The sequence below is a fragment of the Mastigoproctus giganteus genome, chromosome 4 (genome assembly GCF_048544385.1).
Source record: "Mastigoproctus giganteus isolate SK-2022 chromosome 4, ASM4854438v1, whole genome shotgun sequence".
Taxonomy (NCBI): Eukaryota; Metazoa; Arthropoda; class Arachnida; order Uropygi; family Thelyphonidae; genus Mastigoproctus; species Mastigoproctus giganteus.
In genome coordinates this window covers 205,594,183-205,618,368 of record NC_143578.1, presented here as the reverse complement: position 1 = coordinate 205,618,368, position 24,186 = coordinate 205,594,183, and the positions used below count along the sequence as shown (strand labels likewise).

Here is a 24,186-nt window from a genome sequence, read left to right as displayed (position 1 = left end):
TTTAAGGGAGAAGTCGCATGATGGAATGCGAGCATGCCAGGGTGGAAGTGATTGCCTTGGTGACTGGGCAACATTGTCTACCGTGATGTCGAGCTCTCTGAGCAGATCTTGGACACGGATACCAAAAGGCCGATTGGCAGTCTGACGAGTGTTATATAAGTTTTCCCATTGTGGCTTGAAAACGGACGTCCACGTAGGGTTGTCTGGCAGGGATTTTAATTTAACAGTATATTTTAAAGACAATTGCTTTTGTCGCAATGACAGTGGTGGTTCAGATGCTTCAACATATAAACTCTGGACAGGGGATGTTCTATATGCTCCAGTAGCAATTCGGATGGCTTGGTGGTGGACTGGGTCCAGCCATCTAAGTACGCTGTTTCTAGCCGATGTGTACACTTGGGACCCATAGTCTAGTTTAGATCGGACAAGTGCACGATAGAGGCTGAGCAAAGTGGAGCGGTCTGCTCCCCATTTATTGGAGGAAATAGAGCGTAGGAGATTCAGCCCTCTTGTGCACCTTGTCCGAAGTTGACGAATGTAAGGTAAAAATGTCAACTTCTTGTCGAAAATGAGCCCCAAGAATTTTGTCTCAGGTACTACTGGAATGATGTCTTGTCCGAGTTTAAGTTCTGGTTCAGGGTGAAGGTTCCGTTTGCGACAAAAGTGTACGCAAACGGTCTTCTGTGGCGAGAACCTAAAACCATTAGTCACTGCCCAAGAGTTGACGTGGTCTATGGCATGCTGCAATTGTCTTTCGATGACCCTCATATTGCATGACTGCAAAAAGATGCTAAAGTCATCTACAAAGAGGGCACCGTTTACGGTAGGAGGAAGTTGTTCGGTTATAGAGTTAACTTTGATTGCAAAAAGCGTAACGCTTAAAACTGATCCCTGTGGAACTCCCTCTTCTTGGCAGAATGGTCGGGAGAGGGTGGATCCCACACGAACTTGGAAAGACCGGTCTGTAAGGAAGTTTTTGATAAAGAGGGCAATGTGTCCTCTAAGACCAAAGTTATATATATCTTTTAAAATTCCATATCTCCAAGCCGTGTCATACGCTTTTTCCATATCAAAGAAAACTGACACCTGGTGCTCACGTTTTAGGAAAGCATCACGTATAGATGTTTCCAAGCGGATTAAATGGTCAAGTGTTGACCTGTTCCTTCGGAAGCCACACTGTATCCTGGAAAGGAAGTCGTTAGCTTCTAAATACCACAAGAGACGAGCATTGACCATTCTTTCCAGGATCTTGCACAAGCAGCTCGTCAGAGCAATAGGACGGTAATTGTTTGGTGTTTTTGGATCCTTTCCTGGTTTCGGAAAGGGAAGGATAGTTGCCACATGCCACGAGTCCGGAAATGTCTCTTCAATATAGATTCTATTATAGAGACAGAGCAAACGATCCATGGATTCCAATGAAAGATGTTTAATCATCTCATAATGGATGTCGTCTGGCCCAACAGCACTCGCCTTGGAGAGTAAGAGTGCTGCTTTCAGCTCCCACTGTGTAAAGGGCTGATTGTATTCCTCGCGATTGTTAGAGGACAGCTTTAGGTGATGTTTTTCTGCTCTCTGCTTGTGTGCGAGGAACTCTGGGGGGTAAGCTGTTTCTGAAGACACTTTAGCAAATGTCTCCCCTAGAGTATTTGCAATTGCAGTTAGATCTGCAATTGTACATCCATTATGTTCCAGGATCGATGAAGGGTGTGAGTTGTATTTGCCCTTCATTTTCCGAACTTTGTCCCAGATGGCTTTGGGATTGGCGGCCCTTGTAAGGGAAGATGTAAATTTGATCCAAGATTCCTTTTGGCTCTGACGTCTAATGTACCGTGCTTTGGCACGTGCACGTTTAAAGGCTATTAAATTATCTGTGGTGGGGTAACGGCGGAAAAATCCCCATGCTTTGTTTTGAGCCTTCCTAGCCACTGTGCATTCTCCATTCCACCATGGTTTTGGAAAACGTGGAAAACGGGACGATGTCCTGGGAATTGCAACTGCTGCTGCCTGGACTATACTTTCTGTGACGTTTTTTACTGCCTCATTAATTGGCTCCTAGCTGACTACGGTGGTATTAAACGTTGCCAGATGACGAAAGGCATTCCAGTCGGCATGATCGATCTTCCAACGTGGTATCCTCGACTGGTGACATTGTCTCCCATTTGAAATGGTGGATAACACGGGGAAGTGATCACTACCATAAAGGTAGTCTTCAACCTCCCATGTACTCAGAGGCAGGAGGGAAGAGGAGCAGATGGAAAGATCAATAGCAGTAAATGTACGGGTAGCCGTGTGGAAAAAGGTGTTAGATCCCACATTTAGAAGGGCCAGATCATTGTTTTCAAGCAATCGCTCGATAATCCGACCCCTTCTGTTGATGTCAGAACTACCCCACAGCGGATTATGTCCATTAAAATCCCCTAATAATAGGAAAGGGGGTGGCAGTTGCTTAATGAGATCATCAAGGTCTGCCTGGGCGGTGTCGTTCCCAGGTGGCAAATAAATGGAGCAAACAGTTAGTAGGAACCCTACTGTAAGACGAACTGCTACAGCCTCTAGATTAGTGGTAAGAATCACAGCTTGAAAGGGGGTGTGGTTACCCACAAGGATAGAAACTCCTCCGTGGGCAGGTCCATCCCCAGCTCTGTCTCTGCGAATAACTGAGCAGTTACGTAAGTAAGGATCTTCATTTGCCGTTAAATATGTCTCCTGTAAGCAAAAGCAAGTTGGTTCATGCTTACTCAGGAGGGCCTTGATGTCATCTCTATTTCTACGAAATCCACGGCAATTCCATTGGAGAAATTTAAATGTACCCATTATTTTGATTTACTGGGTCCGTCTGGTGGCTTCCGAAGGGCTGAGGGCTTCATTTTCTCAGTCCTGGGTTTATCTCTCTTTGGAAAGACTGGACGTTGGCCTGTATCCATTTCTTCTTCGTCTTTCGCAAAGAGTTCCAGGACAGGGTCGTCCTGTACCTCCTTATTTTCGACATCCATTGTCTCTTGAATTGTAGATGTCTGCTCCCCTTTCTTCTTGGTTTCTTTAGTACTCTGTTTTGGAAGTGGTGGAGCACTAGGAGGTACGGATATAGCAGTGGCGGCTGACTGTGATTTTTGGGTGGGCTTTTCGGAACTTAATAAATAGCGCGCAATGGGGGTAAAAGACTCCCTTGGTGGAATACTCATATCAGTCTGAGTACCAATGGTACTTTTCCCAGAAGCTTTCTGGGCATATGAGGGCTTGGCGCTATTTATAGGTTGGATGCGTCTTCTGGCCTCCTGATAGGAGATGTTTAGCTCTGTTTTTAGTTTCTGAATTTCCTTCTCCTCTTTCCACCGCTGGCATGCTCGAGAGTATGCAGGGTGTTCTCCTTGGCAGTTTGTACAACTTGGCTTAGAAGCTAAACATTCCTTGCTCTCATGGTCTTTAGCACCACAGCGAGCACAGGCGGGGTTGCCACGACAAGCTGTTTGAGAGTGGCCATACTTTTGGCATTTAAAGCACCTCAGTGGGTTGGGGATATAAACCCTCACTGGGCAGTTTAAATAGCCTGCTTTTATGGAGGCCGTGGGGTGTTAAACGTTACGATGAGAACTCGGGTAGGGACGAGATTCCCATCCTTCCGCATCGATATTCTTTTGACAGCCGTCACTCCTTGCTCTTTAAGTTCAGAGCAGATCTCTTCTTCAGAAACATGAAGAAGATCCCACTCTGATATGACACCGCGTGAGAAATTCAAGGTTTTATGGGGAGTAACGATGATCGGTAATCCCCCTAAAGATGTGGCTTTCAGTAGTTGCTGTGCATGTTTTTGGCTTGCAGCCTCAACTAAAATGTCTCCAGAACGTAGCCTTTTGACAGATTTTGGGGATCCTGTCAACCCTTCTAATCCTTTCTGGATGAAAAAGGGTGACATTTTCCCGAGTGCCTGCTCTCCGGTGGAATGGAGAATGAGGAAAAGCGGTGTGACAGATGGTGGTGTATCCTCAGTTCTGGCTCTTTTTGCACAAGTATTTTCTGTGGTTTCGTCTCGGTTAGGTAGGGGCCTTGTTGGGGCCCCAGAAGAAATAGAATTTAAATTACTCATAAGAGTAAAGAAAAAGTGTCTGATGCCTAAGTACCTCACCCACCACGGAGCCCTACGAGGGGGCGCCCACTCGTGAACTAGCAGGTACTGCGTACACGAATGGGACGCCGAGTTCGCTTAGAACACCATACCCACGTTTCCAATAGGTCTTTATCCCATCCCAGGACCAAAGGGAGGGAGACTTATTGGAACGCAGTTGACCCTAGCAGTGTAATACCACCCGCCGATTGATCCCAGTCGGGCCGGTCCGGGACCACCCGTCTCGTCGAAGCAGGGGCCAAAGTGGTGTATTAAGGCTGGGCCCCTCAACCACCAGGATCCCCCTTTCCGCTTCCACGGGTCGCGGCGCACGGCTGCACACACCGGATTCCAAAGATGTAACCCTGGAACCAAGGTATGGGCGTTAGATCCCAGTGATGCTAGTCTGGAAGTCCAGCAGCATCACTGGGAGGTCCCCTCACCACATACAGGTGCCCACGTCGAGGGGAGGTCTGGAGGACTCCATTTAGGAAGGATGTTGAGCTGCTGGTATGGGTGCAGAGAAGGGCAAGAGATTGGGGAAGGAAAGAAAGGGTGGTCTTACAAAGACAGGGTTCAGTTCTGCAACCTGCACCATCTTTAGACTAGACACCTGGAAGGTGATCTGATTGAGGTTTTTAAGGTTTTGAATGGATCGAATAAGCTCAATGCTGATGGCATTCTTCCTTTTCTTCAGATTAAACATATGAGGTGACATAAATTTGAACTGAAGGAGGATTGTTGCAGGATAGACTTTGGTTGGTTTTAATGGGCAAATTGTGCCAAATTATGTAAATGTGATATTTTTCTGGTCAAGTGTTAGAAAAGTTTGTATAAATGAATCTGCTTTAGAAAATTAAATAGGTTGGACAGATTTTTTTCATCGCTAAGAATATGATTCATCTCTAATGAATTATTCTGGGCTAGAAGAGTTTTAAAACTTGCCAATCGAGCAGCTTGATGGTGGGAACAGTCACCATCATTTCACTGTTAGTAGGGTGGGACAATGAGCACAATAAGGTGAGTGAGATGCATATGCCCAATGCATGTCCTTGCAAGGGCAGCCTCTTCTCGTCTTTTAACCAGGAACTAGATTGCCAGTATTTGGAAAAGCTTATTATGGGTTTGTTGCTGCCATACTGATGCCCTTTGGTCAATACATGGCTTGTTTTGTAATGGTTTGCAGTCCATATAAGGAACTAAGGCAAGTGAATACATGGGGGTTGGGTGGATTTTTAGCTGCTTGATCAGCCTTCTCGTTTCCCTGGATTCCATGATTCCAGCATGCACAGGAATACAGCAGAACCTCACCACTGTGTTCTATTTTGTGATATTTAACAAAAGTACTCTGATTTATTTCAAAATAGGAGGAGAGAATGATATTTGTGTTGTAAAGCAGTTACTGCACTCAAGGAATCAGTATAGATTATTATCTCTTGATTAGGCATGTTGCTGGCATGTTCAACCCTTTTGACTGCATGAAGTTTGTCGGTGTAAATACTGCAACTATGGGAAGGTTTCAGGGATGACACATGTTGGAAGAACCACTGCAGCACCTGCACATGTATTACATTTAGATCTATCAGTATATATATTTGCAGACAGTTTCTGTCCCTGATGCATGAGCTGAATGTAGCTGCTGTACATTTTGATTGTGCAGCACCTGTTTAACTCATTTCCCAAAAAAATACATCACACGATGGTTCCATTTTTCCAGTATCCGGGTGGATATCGTCTAGCAGGCCACTCAAATTCTGTATTATATTCTTCAATCTGATTCCAGCAGGTTTATTTTCATTTGGTTTATTCCTCTAGCAGTTTACAAAAGATAGGCTAAAGAGATAAGGCCAGATAGGATGTGAGGGAACACTCCAAAGTTTGGGTGCATATATAAGCAAAACCATCGGTCTCTGAAAGGATAATGCAGGTTTGGAAGGCACCTAGAGCTATTCTAAGGGCATTGTGTTGAATGGTATTGAGACATTGTAATGCTAATTTTCTAGCTGAATCATATACAGGTGTTATTGTTGTTATTGTTATTTGGTTTTTAGGAGCATTAGCAACTAAGGCCATATTGCTCCGGGATATGTGGTGGTCATTCTCTGACCTTTCTGCATCCTCTGTGTTTGGTGGTGATGAGCTCAAACCCCGGTCTAATCAAGAAGCGTGTGCGTAGCACACGCTTCTTGATTAGACCGGGGTTTGAGCTGCTCCTTCCCACCTGGCTACAGAGGCGCCTCATATACAGGTGCACCATAGTCTAATTGGGATCAGATTATGGTTTGATACAGGTGAAGAGGGGAGTATTGGTCAGCTCCCAATGACATCACAGAGCACCCTAAGGATTTTCTTCTTCAGACATATAGTTCTTACATAATGTGTGTTTTAGGAAGTTTAATTCCTTATCTAATATTAAACCTAGGAATCTGATGTCATTTACCGGTATATCATGATTGCCCAAATGTAATTCAGAATCAGGGTGCATTCTTTGCTTCTTGCAAAAGTGAAGCATTCAAGGAAGTAATCTTGGAAGCTACGAGGCTTTTTTTCCCACTAAGAAATACTGTTCTGGGTTTAGGCCCAAATGGATGTCAGATGAACTAATGAGACTCATGGCAGAGAAGAAAAATGCATGGGATGCATATAAATTATCAGGCGATACAGAAGCCTATGGTATATATAAGTTAGTCTGTAATCAAGTCACAAAGGAGGTTAGGCAAGTGAAGGCAGATTATGAGAAACCTTTGGCAATGGATGCAAAAAAAAAACAGCAAAGACTTCTTTACTTAAATAAACTCTAAAAGGAAGGGGATGAATCAGATTGGTTCACTTGATGTCAATGGTTTGACTGTGTCTGATCATTCTCAGATAGTTGCCAAACTAAATGAGTATTTTGCATCTACATTCACACATGAGGAGTTATTCAAGGAGGAGAGGGCCAGATGTCTATCAATCTCTAACAGGGAGTTAAATGATTTTGTAATAACTGAGAGCAAAGTGAAGGAGAAACTGCTGAAGTTAAACATAAGGCACCTGGGATGGATGGGATCTATTCAGTTATATTAAAGCAGGTGGAAAAGAAAGTAAGCAAACCTTTAGCCATAATTATGAGAGCATTCTTGGACTCAGGGGAAGTCCCCATGGACTGGTTGTTGTTGCTATTAAGTTTAGTGACACAAGGGCTACTAAGGCCAAAATGTATCGGTTCATGGACTATTTCTTATATCCATATACCATTTAACAATTTAATTATATACTTGCATACAGGCCAGTACGATTTAAGTATGTTAACAATTCTACTATGCTTGCACAGTTTCCAAGAAAATTAGATAAAATCTGGGATTTGTTTAATTTGCTTTATGCTAGAAAGGTGCTAGAACAGATTGATAAGCAGAGAGGAGAGTCTACAAGAAAGTGGTGAACTGTAAGTTGTGTCTGACAGGATGTGCACTGGGGATCTTCTCCCAATAATAAAAACAGCGTGTAATTTGAGTACGCCCAATTCTAAGTCTTGTCAATACCACTTCTTCTTGTCTATTTCGTCTCAATCCAGACAGCCACAACTCTGGCTTTTGTTTGATCTGGAAACGTTTGTTTTTGGTATTACTTTGCCAGATTTCGCACTGACTGTAGATGTGCAAATATATCTCCAATTCACAAAGGGGGATCAAAGGGTGACTCGAGTAATTAGACAGGAGTAGTCACACATGTTAGTTTGACTTATGTTCCAGGGAAAATAATGGAGTCACTGGTTAAAGAAGCATTGCAAGATCATCTAGACAAGATAGCAGTAATAATTCAGACACAGCATGGGTTTGTTATGGAGAAATCTTGTCCAACCAATTTGATTGGATAATATGACACGGCCATAAAGGAACTGGATGACAAAAATAATTTTGATATCATATACTCGGATTTCAGGAAAGCTTTTGATATTGTTACACATGGAAGACTACTGAACAAATTGGAGCAGTATGGCATTAAAGGCAAGTTGCTACAATAAATAAAAGGATGGTTGAGCGGGAGAAGACAGAGATTGGTTATCAATGGACACTACTCCTCATGGACTAATGTTATGAGTGATGTTCACCAGGGTTCGGTGTTGCTCCCATTGTTCTTTGTATATTTATCAATGTTATTGATGAAGGTATATCAGGCTTAATGTCAAAGTTTGCAGATGATACAAAGGTTGGGAGGGTTGTTAATAACAATAACGACAGTATGCCGCTGCAACAGGATCTGGAAAAGTTGGGCAGATGGGCTGAGAAGTGGCAACTGAAGTTTAACATTGACAAATGCAAAGTACTGCATATGGGTAGCAGTAACCCAACAGAAATGTACCAACTGTGTGGCCTAGTGAGAATGAGAGACCAGGGGTAATTGCGCAGTCAGACAAGAAGTTTTCTGAGAAGTGCAGACAGTCTGCCAGAGAAGATCATGGGGTCTTGTCAATGATATACAGGAATTTTGGGAGCAGGGATAAGGAAGTGATTATTCCCTTGTATAAGGCAATGGTCGGGCACACCTTGAGTACTGCATGCAGATCTGGAAGCTTCGTTTTAGGAAGGTTGTAGAGTTGCTAGAATGAGTAGAGAAGGGCAACAAGACGGGTGAGGGGAACAAAGGGGTGCTCTTAGGAAGAAAGGCTAAAGTTCTGCAAATTGCATTGTCTGGAAACTATGCACCTGTGAGGTGATCTGATTGAGGTGTATAAGGCCTTGAATAGATTGAGCAGGCTCAATGCTGAACGGATTCTCCCTCTTGCTCAGATTACAAACTTGAGGGGACATAAACTGAAATTGAGGAAAGACAGTTGTCGAATAGATGTGTGGAAATTTTCCTTTAGCCAGCAGGTAGTTGATTGTTCAAACAAACTTCCACCTGTCCTTGTGTAAGCTGATAACTAAAATAAATTCAGGACAGAACTAACAAACATTTGGAACGAATGTATGGGTGAAATGGGAAGGTTTTTTTTTTGGCTGATGCTGTAAAGGTTGCTTTCTTGCATCATATGGTTCTACTAATGCTATGTGTATAGCAAAATTGAGAGTAGGAGTGTGCTATAGGCTTAATGACTCTGATGAGTATAATAAGAAACTGTACAGGGAAATAGAGTGGGCCAGTAAATCAGAGAGTCTTATAATGGGGGATTTTAATTTCCCAAATATTGGAATTTGGGGGCTGGTCACTCACACACTAGCAAGGATTTTGTGGATTTATTGGATGATTGTTTTCTACATCAGCATGTTCGGGAGGCAATAGAGGGAGTAATACTCTTGATTTGATTATCAGTAGTGTTTCTTCATGCATTAAGAATCTGCAGATAAATGAACCACTAGGTGGCAGTGATCACAAAGTGCTGAAGTGGGATTTACTCAAAGAGGTAACTACCATTAGGGGTAAAGGGAAGGGTTATTGCTTCCGTAAAGGCGACTACGATGGACTGAGACAGTATTTAAATTCTATACAGTAGGACCAACTGATGATGTTACCAACAGCAAATGCAAAATGGGAAGCATTCAAAGAACTTATCTTGGAAGCTACTAGGCTTTACATACCAACTAAGAAATATTGTTCAAGGTTTAGGCCTAAATGGATGACAGATGAACTAATGAGGCATATGGCAAAGAAGAAAAATGCATGGGATACATACAAATTAACACATGACACAGAAGCCTATGATAGATACAAGTTAATCTGTAACCAAGTTACAAAGGAGGTTTGGCAGGCGAAGGCAGATTACGAGAAATCTTTGGCAAGGGATGCAAAGAAAAACAGCAAAGAGTTCTTTACTTATGTAAACTCTAGAAGGAAGGGGATGAATCAGATTGGTCCACTTGATATCGATGGGTCAACTGTTGATGATCCTGCTCAGGTAGCTAGATAATCTTATAATAACTGAGAGTAAAGTGGAGGAGAAATTGTTGAAGATAAAGACAAGAAAGGCACCTGGGGTGGATGGGATCTATCCAGTTATATTAAAGGAGGCAGCAAAGGAAGTAAGCAAATCCTTAGCCATAATTATGAGAGCTTCCCTGGACTCAGGGGAGGTACCCATGGACTGGAGAAGTGCAAATGTGACCCCAATTCACAAAAGAGGATCAAAGTCTGACACAAGTAATTATAGACCTGTGAGTTTAACTTCTGTTCCCGGAAAATTAATGGAGGCACTGGTTAAAGAAGCACTGCAGGATCATCTAGACAAGACTTCAGTTATAGCTTGGACACAGCATGGTTTTGTTAAGGGGAAGTCTTGCCTGACCAATTTGATTGGATACTATAATGCAGTCACAAAAGAACTGGATGGAAGGAATACCTTTGATATTATATACTTGGATCTTAGAAAGGCTTTTGATACTGTTCCACATGGAAGACTGCTGCACAAATTGGAGCAGTGTGGCATTGGAGGCAAATTGCTGCGATGGATAAAGGGATGGTTGAAGGGGAGAAGACAGAGAGTGGTAATCAATGGACACTGCTCATCGTGGACTAACGTTATTAGTGGAGTCCCTCAGTGTTCAGTATTGGGTCCATTATTGTTTTCTGTATTTATAAATATTGATGATGGTATATCAAGCTTAATGTCCAAGTTTGCAGACGATACAAAGGTTGGCAGGGTTGTCAAGGACACTACCGACACTATGCTGCTGCAACAGGATCTGGAAAGGTTGAGCAGATGGGCTGAGAGGTGGCAAATGAAGTTTAACATTGACAAATGTAAAGTACTACAAATGGGAAACGGCAACCCCAGAGCAACGTATCAACTCTGTGGTACTACACTGACAGTGGTAGAGAATGAAAGGGACCTGGGGGTGGTTGTGCAGGCAGATATGAAGTTCTCTGAGTAGTGCAGACGGGCTGCAAGAGTAGCTCATGGTGTATTGTCAATGATATATAGGAATTTTTCTAGCAGGCATAAGGAGGTGATTATCCCCTTGTATAAGGCAATGGTCAGGCCACACCTTGAAACCACGCTTCAGGCCACGCTGTTGGAACGAGTACAGAGAAGGGCAACACGATTAGTAAATGGAACAAAGGGGTGTTCTTACGAAGAAAGGCTCAAGTTTTGCAAATTACAGTGTCTGGATACTAGGCACCAACGTGGTGATCTGATAGAGGTGTATAAAGCCTTGAATGGTTTGAACATGCTCAGTGCTGATGGGATTCTTCCTCTTGCTCAGAATAATCACCTGAGAGGGCATAAATTCAAATTGAGGAAAGACAGATGTAGGATAGACGTGCGGAAATTTGCCTTTAGCCAGTGGGTGGTTGGTTGGTGGAACAGACTTCCATCCCTTGTCGTGGAAGTTGATAGCCTAAATAAGTTTAAGGCTCAGCTGGACAGGTATTTCGAACGAACAGAGGGGTGAAGTGGAAGTGGTTATTTTTTATTTATTTATTTTTATTTTTTTTTTTTGGCTGATGTTGCATAAGCTTGCTTTCTTGCATCAAATGCCTCTACTAATGCTAATGCTAAAAGTTTTCTGTGAAGGCAGTTGCTAACAGTTTTGTAACATCCATGATTGTTGTTGTTTGGTTTTTAGGAGCATTAGCAACTAAGGCCATATTGCTCCGGAATATGCAGTGGTCATTTCTTGACCTTTCTGCATCCTCCGTATATGGTGGTGACAGGCTCGAACCCCGGTCTAATCAAGAAGCGTGTGCTACGCTCCTAGATAGAGTGAGGTCATTGGCATAGAGGTAAGTTTCTATAGAATTCAGGATGGTTGTTGTTAGAATGTGTATTCTAACTGCGAAGAGTGTGGTAGTCAGGAGATCCATGCAGTACTCCTAACTCCTGCATGAAGATTCTGGAGAGTACACTTCGATAACGGACCTGAAAGGTTCGATCTTCAAGAAGGCTCTGTCCTCTCAGTCCTAGGGCATGTAGATCACATGAAGGATGCCATGATGCCACATGGTTTCAAATGCTTTCTCTATATCTAAGCTCACTATGACCAAATATTCATTCTTTATGAATGCATTTTACACATTTCCCTCAGCTTTTATCATAAGGTCTAGGATAGATCTCTTTTAATGGAAACCAAACTGATCTTTGTTCATAGTAGTCTGAGTTTCCAGACATCAGGTGAGACGACTGTGTATAATTTTTTCCAGAGTCTTACCCAAGCAGCTAGTAAGTGAGATTGGCCTATAATTATATGGGTCTAATTGATCTTTTTCTGGCTTTAGAATGGGTATAACAACAGAATGATGCCAAGAAATAGGAAAGTAATTTGCAACAAAAATTTGGTGAAAAGCTTTAGGAGAGAGTAAAGGGCTCTCTCATTTAAATTCTTTAACATTAGGCGATATGTGCCGTCTGGACCAGTTGCACTGTTGGCTGATTTCTTTAAAGATTCTTCTAATTCATACATTGTTAGTGGTTCATTATAATAGAGGGCTGACTTTGTTCAAAATTTATTTTATATTATTCAGCTACTGATTTCTCTTTTAGGAAAGTTGGATCATATGCAATCGTTACAGAATGGTGAGCAAAAGATTTTGCGAGGATGTTTTCTGTAAGTTCAGGAAGGGTTATCTCTTGTCCATTACAGATGATGATTGAGGAAGGAATTGATGGAAACTTTTCAGTAAGGCATCTTATTTTCGGCCAGATTAATTCTGCATCTGTGTCTTTAGTGACAGATGATGCAAAACAAATCTAAGTTTTTTTTCTTAGCTTTCTGTCTGATGTAAGAGGCATTTGATTTAAGTTTCTTGTAGTTTATGAGATTTGTGACAAAAATTTGGTTGAAAAGTTTTAGGAGAGAGAGAGAGAGAGAGAGAGAGTAAAGGGCTCTCTCATTTAAATTCATTAACATTTGGTAATATACTGTTGGGTTCTTTGGAAACTGATTCCATGCCTTGTTCTTTTCTCTCATAGCAGCATTACTTGCGGAATTCCACCAGTAAATGATATGTCTGCGAATTTTATTTGAAGTTAGTGGTTTGGTATCAGCAGCTGCCAACGTGTAATGTGTTTAATGGCATCATCTATGGATTGATGCTTGATGATATGATCATCTGGTGCAATGTTGGATGCATATTTATTTCGGCCAGCTTTAGAGAATTTCCAATTAGCTTGGCTGCTTACTGGTAAGTTTCTCCATATCCAGTGCTTACAGATTATAGGAAAATGGTCACTATTCAATGGGATGTTTAAAACTATCCAGTTGAAGTCTGGAAATAATGTGGGCGAGCAACAGGTCTATAGCAGAGGTTGAGCTTGTCAGAAAATGGACATGGGTGTGAGAGCCTGTGTCAAGTAGTGTAAGATTATGCTTTACAAGAAAGAACTCTATTATGCATCTCCGGCTGGCTGGCTGTAACAATCATCATAACTGGTGATGAGCATTAAAATCACCCAACACAAGGTGGTAGTTGTAGGATAAGATCATCTAGTTCAGTCAGTGAGCATGTCTGATTTGGTGAAATGTGCACTTACACAAGATTAAGCATTGTTCCAAGAGCAAGGCATATTACAACTATTAGAAGTTTGCAAGGGAATATGTCTGGAATAGATTTTATTGTCAGCCAATATAGCTATGCCATCATGTGAACTATGGGTAGTGATCATGTCATGCCAGTACAAGTATATAGCTTCTAACTGAAAGAGCCACTTGTGGACAGAGGTTTGTCCACAAGTGGCTGCACTTGTGGACATACCTGCAGAGGTTTGTTTCTTGTAGACAGATGCCTACTGGATGATGCCGATTTATCAAATCGTGAATATCGTCAATATTGCTTCATAGACCTCTACAGTTCTACTGAATCAGTCGATCCATTATTTAGGTTTAGAATTTAGGTTTCTTAATTTTTTTTTTGGGCCAATCTGTTTATAGTGTTCCAATTTTATTTTCTCTTTTCTCAGGATTATTGGTTGTGGAGTATCTATATCTTCCTCAGCATGTATTTCCAGGATGGTTTCATCATTTTTGGTGGCGTCATAGATTTCTACCTCTGCAGTTGTTGTTGCTATTTGGTTTTTTAGGAGCATTAGCAACTAAGGCCATATTTCTCCGGGGATATGCGGTGGTCATTCCCTGACCTTTCTGCGTCCTTCGTATTTGGTGGTCATGGACTCGAACCCTGGTCTAATCAAGAAGCGTGTGATACGCACTGCTGCTCCTGCCCACCTGGCTACAGAGGCACCCCACTTCTGCAGTTAAAGTCTTTCGTGGGTTAGGGTTTTCCAGACTGTCAGTATCTGAACGGGATGGAGGAGTAGTAGTTGGTGGTATCGTGACTGGGGTATTATTTGCTTGGTCTTTGACATGTTCTTGTTCTTTAAGGGACTGCTGCAAACTTGCCAAAACAGCCCAAGCCCAGTCGGGAATGCAGGTGACTGAAGGCGTGAATACTTCAGTTTTAGTTCCTTAAGATACATATTTTTTGTTGCAGCTGCATATGTGTATTTCGGTATGGTGAGTAAAACTTGTTTCCTTCCTTCTTGGTAAGTCACTTTGTGTTCTATTTTATACTTTTGTATTTTCTTTTCTATTTTCCAGGTTTCACAGACTTTCGAGTAAGCTGGATGGTTACTCTTACAATTTGGACATACACGTCTTTCTGCCATGCAATCTGTGTGTGTGTGTGTGTGTGTGTGTGTGTGTGTGTTCCTTGGATCTACATTTGGGGCACACTAAATCCCCTCTACACACTGTTTGAACATGGCCAAATAGTTAGCACTTGAAGCACCTAACAGGATTTGGAAGCAGGGTCATATGTGGCAATTCAGGTATTCAGCTTTAACTGTAGTTGGAAGAGTTGGTGTAGAGAAGATTGGTATAACACTGCTTGTAGGTACAAGTTCATTGTCTTTCTTGATAATTCTCTTTGCCTGTACAATTTTCTGTTCTTATAGCACTTGGACTAATTTCTCTTTGGAAACATTTATTAAGTTCCATTCAGATAGGATGCTTTTAAAGGTATTTAGAGTGGCATGTGGAATAACTGCTATGACTGGAATACCTGCAAAGTTTAATATTCTAAGTAGCACTTCTATAGTTGTCTATAGTTCGTATTCTCTACGAGTAAATCTCCAGAGTGGAGTCTTTTCACTATTTTTGGTGATCCAGCAGCATTTTCAAGACATTTCTGAATAAGAAATGGAGAAAGTGCATGTATTGGTTGACTTGTTTGGGAATGTATTATTAGGAACAGTGGCGATTCCTTTTTGGATCCTTTTGTTTTATGTCTCTTGGGATGAGCCTCGAAGCTCAAGTGATGGATAAACTCCCTCCATGATCCATGTCAACTACTTTCAGCCCTTGGCAGATTAACTTTTCTGCCAAGATTACCAACCCCACCAAGGGGAGGAAGGAGCAGTGCCTGGAGTTACCAAGCGAAGGTTATTAGAGGTTAGTAAAAGACTAATAAAAATGAAGAAAGGTGACTTTCCTTTCTTACCCTCAACAGGTACTTTTGGAATAACAGCTGCTATTAAACAGAAGGACTTCTTAAGGAGAGGAACAGAAAAGAAACTATAATTTGCTTTTTAGAAAATCATAGTGAAAGCTCAAAGAAATCACTCAGTCACAAAATGGTTGGCACCCAAAGCCAGGATAGATGTGAGGAGGTTTGTAGTCACCCAGAAAGTGGCTAACTGTTGGAACAAACAAGGTGACTTTCCTTTCTTACCCACAACAGGTACTTTTGGAATAACAGCTGCTATTAAATAGGACTTCTTAAGAAGAGGAACAGAAAAGAAACTATAATTTGCTTTTTAGAAAATAACAGTGAAAGCTCACCGAAAGCGCTCAGTCACAAAACAGTTGCCACCCAAGGACAGGCCAGATGTGAGGAGGTTTGTAGTCACCCAGCGAGTGGTTAACTGTTGGAACAAACTTCCATCCAATGTTGTGGAAATGGGCAGTTTGAATAAATTCAAGGAAGAACTAGACAAATTATTGGAGGGGAGTGGACAAGTGATATGGGAGGGGTTTTTTTTGATAATACTTTATAAGTTGCTTCCATGCACCATATGCCACTAATAATAATGTTTTTGAGGTAATCCAGCCATCCAGAGATTAAGCATAGCCTGGAAAAAAGGAGGGAGGGGATTAACTAACCTCACTGAACAAGAGAAGGCGATTAAGAACCTGCGGAATTACTTACCAGGAAAACACCAATCTACCAAGCTGTAAGGAAGACAGACAAACACAACGCAACATTCAACATTAACCCCATTCACAATAACAGAAGAAACAAAGAGAGAAAGACAGGTGAAGAAGAAACTCCATGGCAGACACTACAATGATCTCCATCAAGACCACATACATAAGATAGCTTCCAACACATGGCTCACAAATGGGAAACTGTTCCCAGAGACCAAAGGAGTCATGCTTGCAATTTAAGACCAGGTAATCAACACCCAGAACTACAGGAAATATATCGCCAAGGATCCTGGAGTGACAATGTGCATGGCCCCAGAAACAATTCTGCATATACATCACCGTGGGATGCAGGGGTGATCACCCAGACAGAATACACTCACAAACATGACCACATGGCCAGGATAATACATCAGAGTCTAGTGCAAAAATACCAGTTGATCAAAGAAAGTGTACCATATTACAAGTATGAACTCCTAGGCCATACTAGAAACCCCTACTCACAAACTATACTGGGACTGTGCCATAATAATGGATAAGATGATCCCACACAACAGACCAAACATATTCCTCATTGACAATAAGAAAAGGTCTATCTAACTGATTGACATAGAGTTTCCCAACACCAGTAACTTCCAGAAAATATATAAGGAAAAGCTCGGGAGGTACACAGACCTAAGACAGAAAGTCAAAGAAATGTGGCACATGGAACAAGTCATTAATGACCATCCCAATCATTATGTGTCAACCATGCAGTGCCAAAGAACCTCCATAAGAACCTAGCAGCCAATAAGACTCCCAGAGAAGACTTACGTGGAACTCCAGAAAGCCACGATCCTGAGTTTCTTGATTGACAGTAGTAATAATAATAATAATTATTATTATTATTATTATTATTATTAATAATAATAGACGAGGTCATGATATCCAGAATAGAGGATGAGTGGAAGAAGGCCCTAACAGAATTCGAAGGAATGGACCCCACAAAGACTCACGTGATACCGAAGCAGAGGCCGAATAAAACCTTGTGGAGAGTCATAGACCACCTGAATCGGCACATAATATCACATTACTCCGACAGCAATGGTGTAACACTGGAGGCCATCCACACAGCCGTGTATTGTGCTGTGGTAGCAGCCACAAGGATTAATGGAAAAGAAGTGAGAGACCAGCAGCAGAAGAACCGGAAACAGAAGGAACCACCAGCTTGGGAAAGAAGACTTCAGCAGAAGATAGAAGAATTAAGAGTCAAGATAGGCCAATTGAACCAGTACCAATGGGGGCAATAGGAGTAAGAAATTAATTAGCATTAGCATTTTAGCATTAGTAGAGGCATTTGATGCAAGAAAGCAAGCTTATGCAGCATCAGCCAAAAAAAAAAAAAAAAAACCACTCCCACTTCACCCCTCTGTTCGTTCAAAATACCTGTCCAGCTGAGCCTTAAACTTATTTAGGCTATCAACTTCCACGACAAGGGATGGAAGTCTGTTCCACCAACCAACCACTCGCTGGCTAAAGGCAAATTTCCGCACGTCTATCCTACATCTGTCTTTCCTCAATTTGAATTTATGCCCTCTCAGGTAATTATTCTGAGCGAGAGGAAGAATCCCATCAGCATTGAGCATGCTCAATGGGAAAGTGAAGAGCATCCTCAAGAGAGACAGCGTCCGCAGCAAACATGAGACAAAAAATCAGAGAATAGGAGAGTACTTGGACACATTGAAGCAGAACCTCCTTGCACGCAGCAAGAGACTACACCGATACAAAGTGAAGTGAAATTGGGAAAGTGAAGAACATCCTCAAGAGATACAGCATCCACAGCAAACATGAGACAAAAAATCAGAGAATAGGAGAGTACTTGGACACGTTGTAGCAGAACCTCCTTGCACTCAGCAAGAGACTACATCGATACAAAGAGAGCTCCCAGAGAAAAAAAAACAACTGAATCTTTGATGAGGACCAAAGAGGCTTCTACAGGAAAGAAGGGAATGGACCACCTAAGAAGAAGATGATTGAGGAGTTCTGGGGAAACATATGGAGCAGGGAAGTAAGACATAACAGCTGAGCCACCTGGGTAGAACTAGAACGCAAGAAAACCAAGAATGTACAAGAAATGAGAGGGTGGGAGATTCGGGAAGAAGTAGTAGTAAAACAGACAATCAAGAACTCTCACAACTACTGGTACAAGAAGCTCACTTGCACACACACACACACAAGCACCTGGCAGAGAGGTTCACCCAAATGATAAGGCACCCAGAGACAAACTTGAAGTTTCTCACTCAAGGAATCACACATCTGAAGCCTAAAGACGAAGATAAAAGAAACCCGGCGAAATATAGGCCAATTACCTGCCTCCCAACAATGTACAAGATCCTGACCAGCTGCATTATCAGGAAGATATCAGACCACTTGGAGAGCCAGACCATAACGGTCGAACAGCAGAAAGGATGCAAGCAGCTGAACAAAGGAGCAATTAACCATATATGCCGTGGTTATGGAGCAAGCCTACAAGAAGCGGCACAACGTGTACGCAGCCGACATCGATTACCGCAGGGCCTTCGACTCTGTGCCTCATAGCTGGCTAATAGAGGCGCTGAACATCTACAAAGTCAATCCGATAGTGACAAACTTCCTAGAAGAAACAATGGCGAAATTGAGTACCACCATTAAGGTCGAAAACATAACAACCAGGCCAATGTCCATCAGAAGAGGAATCTTTAAAGGAGATGAGCCCATTTTGGTTCTGTCTAGCACTTAACCTGCTATCTATCATGCTCAACAGTACCAAGTACAATATAACCTCAAAGGAAGGAAGGAAGAATCTGTACACTCTCACCCACCTGATGTACATAGATGACATCAAGTTCTTCGTGGGAACCGAGAAGCAACTCCAGCAACTACTCCAGATCATCGTAGAATTCAGCAATGATATTAGGATGGAATTTGGTCTAGACAAAGGCAAGACACACAGATTGCGCCAGGGTAAATTAGTCAACCGAAACTATCAGCTGCAGAATGGAAAAGAGATTGACATCATGGCAGAGGAAGAGGCCCACAAATACTTGGGGATGATGCAGGCTCAGCAGTTACAGCACAAGGAAATTAAGGTCTGCCTGACCGAAAAATACCATCAGAGACTCAGAAGCCTGCTGAAAGCAAAGCTGAACAGAGGGAACACAGTTAAAGCCATAAACACCTGCAGTCCCAGTGCTACCATACTCCTTCGGGGTCACAGATTGGACTAACACTATGCTGGAGAATATCATGAGAAAGACAAGGACAATGATGACCAAGAGCCGCCAACACCATCCGAAATCTGCCATGGAGAGACTGACAATTGCCTAGGAAGAAGCCTAATAGACCTCACTGAGCAAGACAATGATAGCTAACCTGAAGGATTACTTCCAAAAACACACAGCAGCACTCCACCAGGCCATAAGGAAGATAGACAAGCAGTATACCCCATTCAACCTAAGCGAGGAGCCTCCCAACCAGGAGGTATAAACAGCCGACCGGGCTAGCCGAGTGGGTAAAGTGCCTGCCCGGCAACCCAAAGGTCGCGGGTTCGATTCCCGCCTCGGGCTTGGATCAAAGTACTGCAAAAACCTTGGGAGGTGCAATATGGCCACAGAAGCCGATGCGCCAACAACTACCAAATCAAAAAAAGGAGGTATAAACAAAGCTAGAAAGATGGGCAGAGAAGACACTCCACGGCAGACACTACAATGATCTCCATCAAGATCACATAGATAAAATTCCTTCCAATGCATGGCTCACGAGCGGGACGCTCTTCTCCGAAACTGAAGGATTCATGCTCATGATCCAAGACCAGGTAATCAACACCAGGAACTACAGAAAATACATCGCCAAGGAGCCTGGAGTGTTCGGTGACACATGGCCTCAGAAACACAACGATCCAACACATCACTGTGGGATGCAAGATTGAGTACACTCATAGACACGACCAGGTAGCCAGGATATACATCAGAAGCTAGCAAGGAAATACCAGTTGATTGAAGAGAGTGTACCGTACTACAAGTATGAACCCCAGGCAGTACTAGAGACCCCAACCCACAAGCTATACTGGGTTTGTTTGTTATTTGGTTTTTAGGAGCATTAGCAACTAAGGCCATATTGCTCCAGGATATGCGGTGTCATTTCCTGACCTTTCCGCATCCTCCGTATTTGGTGGTGACGGGCTCAAACCCGGTCTAATCAAGAAGCGTGTACTTCGCACTGCTGCTCCTTCCCACCTGGCTATGGAGGCGCCTGCTATACTGGGACCGCACCATAATAACAGATAGGACAATCCTGGACATAACCCTTGTGGACAAGAAAAAAAAAGGCTACCTATCTGATTGACATAGCGGTACCCAACACTGGCAACCTGCAGAAAACCCATGGGGAAAAAAATCAGGAAGTACACGAACCTAAGACAGGAGATCAAAGAGATGTGGCATATGCAACAAGTAACAATTATCGTGTCAACCACAGGTATGGTGCCAAAGACCCTACATAACAGCCTAACAGCAATAGGTCTCCCAGCAAACACGTACAAGGAACTCCAAAAAGTCGCAATCCTGAACACCTGTAGGATAATCAGAGAGTTCCTCAACCAACAGTAACACCAGACATAACAACCACCACCCTGTGTACTTGGTAGCAATCCCTGTCCCGAGGTGGAACCCCCAATCAGGGAGAAATAATATAGGATAATAATAATAGTAGTAACCTGACACAACCAACCACCACATGCACTTGGTACCAGTACTTGCCATGGTACAAAAAAAAAAAAAACCCAAAAAGGAGAAAATGTTTTTATTTTAATAATAATAATGTACAGTCAGATATTGAGGAGCTGGATCTGATGTATCTTCGTTTCTGGATCTTCTTTCTGAGGCAGCATCTTCTGTATTAATGGTATAATTTTCTGGTAGGAGCCTTGTTGGGGTCCCAGAAGAAGAATTTTAAGTATCTGAATTCATAGTGATTTTTATTTTTGTTCAGTGCCTAGGCACCCCACTCACCACAGAGCCCAAATGGGCTGCCTACTACTCGGAAAGCAATAAATGTCTCAGGAGTGGGCACCAGGACTATCCAGATACTCTACCCACACCACTGCAAGCCTGAATCCTGTCTCTTGGACCAAGATGATAGGGGCATGACATTGACTCTTGCAGGTGAACCAACTAGCCGAATGATCCTGAACCATCCAGGACCACCCATCTTGTCGAAGCAGAGGCTGAAGTGGTGTGCTAAAACTGCCCCCCCCCCCACAACCACTAGGATTCTCCTTTCCGAGTTTCTACAGGTTGCAGTCCATGGCAAACATGCCGGATTCCTATGGCATTAGCATGAAACACCTAGGTTGTGGGTATTGATCTGAGTAATACTAATCTGGAGGACTAGCACATCACTGTTAGGTCCCCTCACCACAGGCGCAACAAGCATTTAGTTACAGTAGTATATGCACCTGATCTGACCATGGTTCACACTGATGTGATTGCTAAATACAGTGATGTTCTTCTATTCTCTTTATTTTGTGAACTCCTCTGACCTTGTGGTTGTCGAAAGTATAAATAGAAAATTTATTAACCAAAAATATAGCATTTCAGCTTAAATGCTATTGGTTGAACAACCATGATACCATGTTTGTCATATATTGTAACTGAATGTCAAGTTCCGTTTCATGTGAAGTACATATATTCTATGATAATAAAAGCAAATTATATATACCTTTATGAAGAAATGGTGACATATCCAGGCCTTCCAATGGAAAAGAAACATAGCTGCTAATTTTTGATGAAAACATAACTTCGTGGCGAAACCGCTTTAGATGAATGCATAGTATCTTTAATTATTAAAATACAAATATGTTACTAATTTATGCAATATAGTCAAAATTTACAATCTTAGTATAGTTAATTATATTAGCATAAATCTAGGTACATATAAAACGAAACTGGAGTTTTATTTTATACAAAAATTGACAACTGCCAAATTTAAGAGATAATTAAAAATTTAAGCTGAATTATTCATCATTTGCAACTAATATCTGATATATTAACAATTGTGGCTGGGCAACCTACAGCCTGTAGCCCCTTTCTATGTGGTAGCAAAAAAAAAAAAAAAAAAAAAAACAATGGTGTTAAGCCATTATATCTTGTTCTGCATTAAAATTTTAACATTCAGTGACTCCTGTGGTGTCTGACAGACTTTTTTTTTTGTTTGTTCTCTGCCATTTCTTAGAATTTGGGAATGAGAGCACATACTCTCTTGTAACCTTCTCCATTACTGATCTCTAAAATTTCATAATTAGGAGAATATCTATAAATGTAGAGGCTATTTTCCAAATTGAAATAGGTAAAATCAAAAACAAAATTGAGCCTAATAGAACAATCTCCAAAACGTATGAACAGTCACAATTATTTCCACAAAACTGATTCTTGTGAAAAATGTTAAAAGTCCAAAAATTTACTTTAATACAATATTTTATTGAATTAATTCTTGTCTTATGTGTTATAATTTTGTATTTCATAATTTGCTACATTTCTACTCCTTTTGTGTTATAATATTCCTAATTAATGGTTTTAATACCAATTTCAGCAAATTCTGATGCTATTTATATAGTTTTATATATATATATATATATATATATATATATAAGTACCATAGCCTAAATTCATATAATTAAGTCAACACCAGGAATATTACAACGAAACAGGGTAAAATGCTGTATGGATACCACAGCATAATTTTTCCAACAAGTTATGACCTAAAGTTAACCTAGAAAAACTGGTATAGAGATTACAGAAATGTGTATGTATGAAACATTCTTCTAGTTTCGCTATGTGTCTGCTCAAAGCCCCTGAGGAAGTAGCAGATATATGGAAAACAGGAAGAATGTTAATTTTCTTTAATTTCTTTAAATTACTCCCATTTTCTTTAAATTTTACACTAATTTCAATGTGTTATATATTAATATATATTTATATGTGTCTATGGTAAATTAGGCTATCCATTCCAGGGCTAGTTTATAGCTAACTAGTGGGTTGGTTGGGGTCACAACAAACCTGATGTTCAGATGCAGAACCAAATTTAATAATAAGAAATACAAGTTTAGTATATATATATATACCGTGGATTCCAGTCATTTGGGGCACTGGTTAATCGGGGCAGCCGTTTATTTGGGGCAAACCTTAAAAAACATAAACCAATCGAGAAAATAGCCAGGGTTTACTTCGCTTAATTGGGACAGCATGCCTTTTAATCAGGGCAGGAGACCGCAGCACCCTACGATTGTCTCCGATGGTACCACATGGTTCGGTCGAAATTCTGGAGGTTACAACCATAAAACAATAAAAACAATTAGCAGTCACCTGTTTATTGGGCTTTTCTGTTAGTGAACTCTATCATAAACGGACAGTAAACTCGATCTTACTGAATTTGCGATAATACCGAGAGCTGGAATTCTGTGAGTTATTATGGTGAAATGTGTTTATACTTCCATGAAATCTTCAATCATATAAAAAAATTAATTTTCAGATCTTCTTTTCATTCCTATTTTTAAAGCTTTGTAACTCGTTACTTCATTCTCACTTGCAATTTGTGTGTGCCGTGTTCTTTGTTATTGATTGCTTATCTTTTTACTGTTTTAAATTTTAACCCCCATCCACAAATGTCAGTGAACAGAAATGTCAACTAGTTAGTATGTACATATTACAGAACATATTAATTCTTCCAATTTTCACGTATCATTTAATTTTTTAATTGGTAAGGTAATAAAGGGTAAATTTATGCTTAATATATCTTTGCTTTTATAGCATGTGGATAATATTCCTCCTATTTTCGCTAATTAGAATCGCTGTTTAATAGAATTAAAATTCAATTCACAAACGTGATCACAATGACCGGCGCTTACTGCACATCGTGCAGTGAATGGTACTTTACTATGGTGAGTCCATCATA

General features: G+C 41.4%; 1 protein-coding gene across 1 annotated transcript in view; it reads right to left on the bottom strand.

Moving 5' to 3' along the window:
* Positions 1 to 24,186, bottom strand: part of LOC150087340 (ubiquitin carboxyl-terminal hydrolase 20-like) — a 561,531-nt gene that overhangs the window by 278,506 nt on the left and 258,839 nt on the right. The window contains exon 11 of the mRNA XM_090372003.1: positions 21,955 to 22,069. Within this exon, the coding sequence (XP_090228129.1) occupies positions 21,955 to 22,069 (115 nt within the window). The remainder of the gene's footprint in view (positions 1 to 21,954; positions 22,070 to 24,186) is intronic.